At 46.1% G+C, this 9,360-nt stretch overlaps 1 protein-coding gene across 1 annotated transcript; it reads left to right on the top strand.

Annotated features, from left to right (window-relative positions):
• Window positions 1-1,910: 1,910 nt before the first annotated feature.
• LOC309517017 (uncharacterized protein) lies at window positions 1,911-9,217 on the top strand. The gene is made up of 3 exons (XM_082196014.1): window positions 1,911-2,217; window positions 4,192-6,997; window positions 8,037-9,217. The coding sequence occupies exons 1-3, from the start codon at window positions 2,151-2,153 to the stop codon at window positions 8,197-8,199; spliced, it is 3,036 nt and encodes a 1,011-aa protein (XP_082052140.1). The 5' UTR covers window positions 1,911-2,150; the 3' UTR covers window positions 8,200-9,217.
• The last annotated feature ends 143 nt before the right edge of the window (window positions 9,218-9,360 follow it).

Here is a 9,360-nt window from a genome sequence, read left to right on the forward strand (position 1 = left end):
CCTCACTTAGCACGAGAAGGAAGCCCCCCAAATGCAGCAGGGCCAGGTAACCATGTTTTGAAGTACAGTGGTACCTTGGGTTAAGTACTTAATTCGTTCCGGAGGCCTGTACTTAACCTGAAGCTGTTCTTAACCTGAAGCACCACTTTAGCTAAGGGGCCCCCCGCTGCCACCGCGCCACCGGAGCACAATTTCTGTTTTCATCCTGAAGCAAAGTTCTTAACCCGAGGTACTATTTCTGGGTTAGCAGAGTATGTAACCTGAAGCATATGTAACCTGAAGCGTATGTAACCCGAGGTACCACTGTAAGTGAAGAAATGCACATTACCATCTAAGGAATCCAACCACATGACCATTAAGCCCAGAGTCCTGAAATCATCGTGTTGTAGCACGGGCAGCGACAGCACAGGGGTGGTTCCCTCGGGTTAAATTGTTAGGGCCGCACAATTTCAACACCCGGTGCTGCTCAATACAGCTGCACACTTCCGTTGCTAGGCTCCGTTGAAATTCCAGAACTGTGTCTAGAAAATCGGGGCACTTGGAGGGTATGGTGGTTTCCAGCACCTGGTGTTCGGAAACTTACTGCCCCACAGAGCAGAGCTTCCCAGACTTTTACACTGGTGACACACTTTTTTTAGATACGCATCATTTTGCGACACAGCAATTCAGTTTTACTAGCAAAGCAGAGGTTAAACTAACCCCTTTCAGTTAGAGCGGTCGCAGGCAGAGGACCAGGGAGGCTCAAAGGGGGGTTATTCATCCTGATCTCACTATGCCTAAACCCCACCTGTAAGGAGCTGTCCCCTCTAGATCACCTAGCAATGGCCCTACTTGTATCCTGGGGAACTGCAGTTTACTAATTATTAACGTTTTGTTTTTTGTTTTTTAAATTTCTCTTTATTGATTTTTATTACACACAAATACACACAAAACAAATTCATCACAAATAAAAACAAAACACACAACAAAACTAACAAGAGGGGAAAAAAAACAGAAGACCAAAACAACATGTAACTAATTGACTTCCTTCCACCTCGGTTTTGGGTTATGTAACAAAGGATTTCCCCCCACAGTTTCTCTTTAAAATATCTGCACGTTGTAGGGTTATATTGAGCCTACTGTGATCTTTACATTTTTTAAATCTGCTTCGATATATATTATAAATTTGTTCCATTCCTTAATAAACTTTGTTTCTTTCTGATCTCTAATTTTTTGTGTCATTTTTGCCAATTCTATGTATTCGAATAATTTGCTTTGCCAATCTCTTATCGTTGGGATATTAGTTGACTTCCAATTTTGTGCTATTAATATTCTAGCAGCTGTTGTTGCATATTGGAATAAAATCTGGTCCTCTTTCTTGATTTAATTACCAATCATCCCCAGAAGGAAATTTTCAGGTTTTTTGACAAAAGTGTATTTAAACATTTTTTAAAATTCATTATAAACAAGCTCCCAAATTATTAACGTTTATATTCCCCCAACTAGCAAAAAAACCCCTGACATTGAGGGCAACTGGAATAGACTGGATTCTTATGTCAGGTTACTGCTAGCAGATTATCTGGGAGCAAAGGTCCTGCTGGTGGGCGACCTAAATGCAAGGTTAGGGTCTGACGTTAGGGGGTTGGACTTGATGGCCCTTGTGGTCTCTTCCAACTCTATGATTCTATGATTCTATGACCCTAGTTTAGAAACTAAATACAGGCATAAAATAGGGTGCCCTGATGCCTCTGGCCCGGAGGCTTTCCAACTACCAAGGCAGTCAAAGGACCAACCCCTCTCCAGTCCCAGGAGGAGCACGGGGAGTGTTCGCACGACACACCTATACACTGCAGCCGACAAACTATTGTGTCACAACACATAGTTCGGAAAGCTTTGCTATAAGAGCGTAGGTAGAAGATACGCATTGTAGCTAGTAGCCACTGACAGCCTGAGCCTCCATGAATTTGTCTAATTCTCCTTTTAAAGCTCACCCATGGGTGAAAGAGAGAGCGAAAGTATTCCAGGGTTGCTCCACCTCTTCCTCTTTTCGTGCCGCACCTCCTTCTGTCATAAGTTTCAGTTCCCAACTGGCACACCCAGGGAGTGAAGGGGCACATGGCTGACCACAGGAGGAGGAAATAAGCTGCACTTCGACTCAAACCTCACGTACCATGGGAGAAGGAGGAAGCACACTTGAGCAGCTTCTTCAGCGGATGAGAGAAAGACCCAATGCTAAAGGTGGGTCTGCCCATGGCAGGACTTTCGGGGTTTGGTGGGGAGGTTTGGCTTCAGTCACAGAGGCAGCTTGCAAAACGGAATGAGTGGAAGGGCAAAGAGGAAATGATGGGGCTGGAAAAAATGGGTATTTCCCAAGCCTGTCTGGTTGCTTGCACAATAATATGCCCATGGCAGCACTCTTGCGTTTGCAAGGCAAAAGCCCGAGAGGGCAAGCTTTCTGCTGAAATTTTCTGCTGAAACTGCCTTTTAGCAGTCGGTGTTTTAAAAAGAGCGAGAGATATTACGACTTGCAGACCTTACATTATGAGTCTCTGTAAACTCCGGATTTTGGAAATGATTGCTTTCTTGCGTCTGACTGGATCACAAGCCTGCGGTTTCAGATTCCTCCAGTCATACCACCTTGGGCTTCCTCACATGTGGCATTTACAAATCGCTCGACAACTTGAGGTTGCTCAAGGTCTGAAGCGGTCCTTTGTTTAGCTGTGGAGGTTTGCGGAGGCTTCTTTTGTCTCCTCGCATATTGTTATGCTGCTCCTCACTTTCCTGAGAGGAGAGCAGTGTGGTTTTGTGCGGTGTGTTTTGCTTCCTTTGGATGAGAGGGCACCCAGGGATGGAGGCAGGTGCTGGCGATAGGGGGTGATGTTCTGCTGGGCCAGAGCAAAAGACCCACTGCCAATCTGTGCAGCCTGCTTGCTGGTCATCTCTCCTTGTTGCCCACCCACCTGCTGTCTCTGAGGGCACAGAAACAGTCAGACCATTTGCTCCATCTGGCTCAGGACTGTCAAAACTGACTGGCAGCAGTTCACCAGCGGCTCAGACAAGGAAATGTTTTCCCACCAAGAGATTGAACACCCGCACATTCTGAACGCAAAGCCACTTTCCTAAATAAAATTACAGGTGTGTAAAAGCAGTTAGCATGCTGTAACTAGCATGTGAACCGCCTCCCCGTGAGGATAGGGGCAGCAGCGTTGGGGAACCATCACCCCATTGTGATCATGATCAAAATGACACACCCCAATTTGCTGTTAGCCGCAGCAGGAGCCCATGGGAGTTTATTTCCTGATACAAATCACACTTTGTTTGTGTGTATGTGTGTAACCAGGATGGTGGCAGGAAGACAAGGGTTAAACTCCCCGCTCTCTGCCCACCACCATCCGGATTCTGCTCAGCTTCACCCCTGCCCCGTGGTGCCTATTTATTTAATTATTCTAAAAAGTGCAGATCCGTTGTTTCCACACATCTACCATGGCCCTGGCCCTGTGGTGACAGGATAAAGGAGAAGGAACAGCTGACCGCCATTCATCTCACTTTGTGGGCAGCTGTGGGGCTGGTTTCAGAGGAAGAAGGCAAGTGCATGGTCAGGGGTGGCAGTGGCAAGGAAAGAGAAAGAGAGAGTATGTGTATGTGTCCATGCTGGCTGGGGCTGATGGGAGTTGTAGTCCAAATTATCAGGAGATAATGGGGAAAGTTTACTTACACCTACAGCTCTGTTTTCTCCTGCTTCCATTTCCCCTTTGTTGCATTTTAGACGCTATTCTCCTTCATTCAAGAGTAACATATTTTGGGGAAGTCGCTAAAGGCTTGTCTGCGCAGTGTGGAAGGGACACTTTTCACCCCTTCCCAGGATCCCCCTGAGTACCATTGAGAAGATGTTCCCCCCTTCCTATGGCAGGCAGCTCCTTTCAATATAATAGGTGGGGCATGAACAATGGCCCCTTGCTGTGCCTTAGGAATAAGGAGAGAACTCTGCTGTACTCCCATATTGCATCCCTGAGCCTTTGAAGGGGCAGGGAACGTGGGCAGTTTATTACCCCTGTATAGGACTAGTGAATTCATATCTGCACTCCTCCTCAGTAAACCTTGCAGAAGAACCTCACATTTGCAGCTGCCTTCATGTCAATGCAGTATACTAGATTACGCATTTCACCACCCTGAGTTTAACTCACTGGAAGCGTGTTCATATTCTTGCTTTAGGAGCTGAACGTCTTCTGCATGAAGGTTCTCTCAACCCAAGATGGAGAAGAAACAACTGCCTTTGGTCCTGTGAAACCCACAGTATGACATACAGGAAGCACAAAGAGCTCACAATGCCCAATTTTAGACTTGTCTCCATGATGCTCTACATACTGTTAGTCTTCTTTGTGTGGCCGCATCAGGGCGTTCATTCTTTTGGGCTCACTCACTGTATTCTTTCCTCGAACAGACCGGGCCTTGCTACCTGCAGTGGCCAGGCCATCTCCAACTTGACTTCTGTTACCCTCCAGCTGCCCAACTCCACCTGCTGGCTCAACGCCTCCAACAACAAAGTGACGCACCTGACCTCAACGACCTTTTCCCATCTTCCTCACTTGTTGGAACTTTACCTGGACCATAACAACATATCAGGCATTGAGTATAATGCCTTCCAAAGCTTGGAGGACTTGGAGGTGCTTGATCTGAGCTGGAACCAGCTGGTGTCTGTGGAGTCTTCCATGTTGTCCAGCCTCAGGAATCTGCGTGAACTGTTTTTGGGTCACAACAGTATTGCCACATTGCATCCCAGCTCTCTCATATCCCAGGTGGCTCTGCAGGAACTGCACCTTCCCAACAATAATCTCTCTAGTCTCCAAGAGGTGGCAACAGCTACCCAAGGCTTGGCCAACCTTACCTTCCTTGACTTGGGTTCCAATCAGATCTCTACTCCGTGTATGGGCTCCAGTTGGATTGTCTTTCCCTCCCTGAGGAACCTCAGCCTCAACAGCAATGGGATTTCCAGGCTGGACTTGTCTAACTGCTCCTTCCCTAACTTGCAACAACTCAACCTAACCCATAACAACATGTCGCAAGTGGAGGCTGGATCCTTTCGGGCCACCCCTCTTTTGGTGGAGTTGTCCTTCAACATGAACCCCCTGGATATCTCCCAGCTTATCAATGCAACCCTCCCTAACCTAACCATGTTGCATTTATCCAGTATGAATCCACCATTAAATGAGAGCATGTCAGCAGCTTGTTCCTTCTTCAAAAGCTTACCCTCTTTGACCTCTTTGGACATCCAACATTCTCAAATGAATGACACTCAACTGAGGCAGCTGGGTTCCTGCACTAATCTCACGTGGCTGGATCTGTCCACCACGGGGTACAAGTATCTGAAAAATGGGGTCTTCGAAACATTTCAGGGCCTGGAATTCCTCTCTCTGGAGAAGTGCAAAGTCCTGAGGCTCAGCTCTAGCGCCTGGGGGAAGCAGATGCAGCTACGAACCCTGATCCTAAGGAGAAATTCCATTTCCCAGTTGGAGGATTCTGTCTTCCGTCCTTTGAACCAATTGAGCTATTTGGATCTGTCAAAGAACCACCTGACCAACCTTCAGCAGAGATCCTTTTTTGGCATGGAGGCATTGCGGACCCTCATCCTGCAGGGCTGCCAGATCACAGCTGTCACCCGCAACACCTTCCATTATGCCCGTAAGATGGAATTCTTGGACTTGAGGGATAACAGCATCAAATTAATCAAGCCCCGTGCCTTTTTGCTCAAGCACGTGGGGACTCTCCTGCTGTCAGGAAACAAAATCCTCACTGTCAAAAGGAATGGCTTTTACCAGCTGAACTCCCTGAGATATCTCTACCTAGACCACAACTTGCTTTACAAGCTATCTCGGGGAGTCTTTACACCCCTCAAAAAACTAGAAATCTTGGACATCAGTCACAACAACCTCTTTACTTACAACAAATATGATTACCCGAGTCCTTTTGCTGGTCTCCGCTCCCTTCGCAAGCTGGACCTTAGTTTTCAGAGTCCTAGACTACCCATTTGTCCCCCAGACAAAGTCCTCCAAGGCCTTGGGAACCTACAGTACCTCTCTTTGAAGGGCAACCCCAGTCTCTTGTTCCTTAACATCTCGTTTGTTAACCTGACTAGCCTCAAGTCTTTAGATGTCTCCGAAATCAGTCCATTCAATGACTCTTGGAAACCTTCATTAAATTTCTTCCAAGGCCTGGGTAACTTAAGCCAACTCTGGATAGATGACAGTGCCATCAAGGACTTGCCTGAACAAATATTTTCTGGTTTGACATCACTAGAGCAACTCTCCCTGAGCAAGAATGACCTGAGGAACATCAGCAAAAAAACGCTTGGTGGGCTGTCCTCCTTGAAATATCTGGATGTGTCTGGGAATCCCCTGTCATGCTCCTGTGATAATGCCTGGTTTCAAAACTGGTCTGTGTCGGAACCAAATATCCAGGTGTCCTTGCTGGGCTCATATCATTGCTTTGGCCCTGGCGCGACTGACCGTCTCTTTGCTTATGAAGACTTCTCCTTCTGCTTTGAGACCAGGGGAATATACTTCTTCATTGCCACCACTGTGATCACCCTTTGCTTCCTGTTTACTGTTTTAGTCTATGCCAAATTTGGTTGGACCCTCAGACATGGCTACTACCTGCTGAGGGGCTGGGGCTTCAAGCGCCTGCGCCTAAAGGGACAGGAATACCAGTATGATGCCTACATTTCTTGTTGTAGTCAGGACCACGAATGGGTGGTGAACAATGTTCTGGAAAAGCTGGAAGTGCAAGGAGAACCCAGCTTGCGGCTTTGCTTCGGGCCTAGAGATTTCGCGCCTGGAGAATATTACATAGACAACGTTCAGAATGGAATAAGCCAGAGCCGCAAGACCTTGTGTGTGGTGAGCGACAATTACTTGGAAAGTGAGTGGTGTTCGCTGGAAATCCAACTTGCTTGTTCCAAGATCTACTACCACAGGGAGGACCCTCTGGTTGTGGTCTTTATGGAGGAAATCCCTAACTACAGGTGAGTGAGGATAGCTCATCAGCCGCAAAGGTGAGACAGGAATATTGGGTGCCAAGGCAGGAGGTCTTATTTCATTCATTCCTTCTGATTTGAACATTTCTTATCCTTTGTTTAAAATAACCCCGGAGGAGGGTACAATTCCACAAATAAAACCACAATTTAATATTAACACCCATGTTCAGAAATGCTGGGGAAGGCTACTGCCTTTGTGCCCTTGCTTGTGGGCTTCCATATGCAGCTGGTGTGAGAATGTTGTAGGTACTAGGAGAGGATATATTGATTTAATAGTATCCTTCCCAACTCACGCTTGTAAGTCAGCAGCAGAGCGACATTCCCCAATATATAGCAGGAAGCTAGTTGGTAGATTCGTTTGAATCTCTTTACTTAAGCAATCCAATCTGGCTTTGTTCAGATTGGATTTTGTTCCTGATAAGTCCCCTTTTTACCCCTCCTAAAAAATAATAATAATAAAGACACAAGAAGCTTCTTTTCAAAGTAACAAGAATTTTACTCACATTCAGTTCACAGTTGGATTCCTGAAGGCAGGCTTTAGCTTAGAGTTACAGAAGAGGGTTTGAGTTCATCCCATATGGGAATGAGCCCATGTCCTGGTGGCTGAGAGCCAGCAGACAGCAAAATACATCAGTATCAAGAGAGCATGGCATCAAGAGGAAGAGGAAGGGAGGTGGCTGCGTGACCAGCCCCTTTTATGGGGTTTCCCAGGGTCACGCCCACCTACCTAGTCACATGCAGGGGGAGGAAGCTCCAGACAGGAAGTATGACAGGAAGTCCTCCTAGCTGTGGAGTAACCCCCCCCGTGTGTCCACTCTAGGCAAACAGGAAGTGTTGTACTTGACTGCTTATATTACATCCCACAGTTGGTTGGCCACCAAGGGAAGCAGGATGTTTTGCTTAGATTCAGCCTTTGTCTGCTCCAGCGGGCCACTTCTTGAGGACCCCGTTGAGTACGTCTGGGTGTGGAGTATGGTCAGTCTGCTAAGGAATGGGAAACCTCAGCCCTGCTTTCCTTCCTTCCTAGGTTGTCCCCCTATCATCGCCTAAGGAAACTGATGAAGCAAGAGAGCTACCTCACATGGCCGGAGGACCCTGAGGCTGAGAATGTGTTCTGGACCAAACTGCACGAGGCCTTGAGCTGTGGAGAGCCAGAGCAAAACACTACGCAATTTAGCGTGACTTGTTAGGTGACGGCCGCAAAGCAAAACACTGCGACTAGCCTTCCTGGGATCGGTTAACCTACAACTGTGCGGCCTTTTAGCTAACATAGAAATCCCCCCCCCTCCCCACACCCCCTTCAAACCTGGCTCCTCTTGTAAGTTTATTTGAATTTCCATTGAAATGTTGTGACTTTTAATTGTAAATAGCATTTTGTGTTTAATAATAGAAATGAATGTATTTCATACTTTTATAGATAAATAATTTTGTTGTTGTTTTTACTTAGCTTGGAATATATTTTTTAGAAATACATCCCCTCAAAAAAAAAGGAAGGAAGGAAGGAAGGAAGGAAGGAAGGAAGGAATCCCCTCCCTTGAGATCTTTATACAAGCCTCAGGGGTGGCGGAGCCCCACTGGCTAAGAAACACTAACCTAGAAGGACATGAAGCAGAAGGAAGAACATGTACTGCGATTGCCGCCACCAACAAAGGATGCCATGGCACTTTCCATCTCTGGATGACAGAATGTTTTATAAACGATGCTGCCTGTAATTGGACAGGGACTTGTGGGGCTCACATTAACCATCTAGAGGAGGGGGGGAGTATAAAAATATTGAATCTAGTAAGCTGATGCCTTACAGTATTGCCTTAAAATTCATTAAAAGAAAAGAATTAAATTGAGTTTTAAAAAAAATCCGTTGGGGATTAATCAATTTTTTTTGGGGGGGGGAATACATTCTGAGCATGTATTCAAGGTTTATCGCTGCTGTGCGATGACTGGGTGTTGAAGTGCTTTAGAAACATTGATAATATCAATAACTGCGGTTATTAGGTTATTAGGCTCAAAATTCTAATGGCAAAATTATATAATTCCCTCAGATTTGTTCGAAATGTTGTCTGTATCCTGAATGATATGATTTTATGGGTTGCTAGTAGAAATAGCTCTTCTTGACACCTGCTTCTTGTCTGTATGTAATTACAGATGGTTAGTACAATGACTTCGATCCCAAAAGAGTAACTGGGGCTGAATCCATTGCAGACACGTAAATTAATTGCACTTAACCCCACTGAAATCAATGGGAAAAGTAAATCCTATTGATTTCAGTGTGAACTGAGTGCAGCAAGCTTAGCCTCGTTAGCACAACCCAATGTGCTAAAATGTAAAATGCCTGGTACAATGGATCCAACGTT

The sequence above is a fragment of the Podarcis vaucheri genome (assembly GCF_965113315.1).
Source record: "Podarcis vaucheri genome assembly, chromosome: 13".
In the NCBI taxonomy this organism is placed as follows: Eukaryota; Metazoa; Chordata; class Lepidosauria; order Squamata; family Lacertidae; genus Podarcis; species Podarcis vaucheri.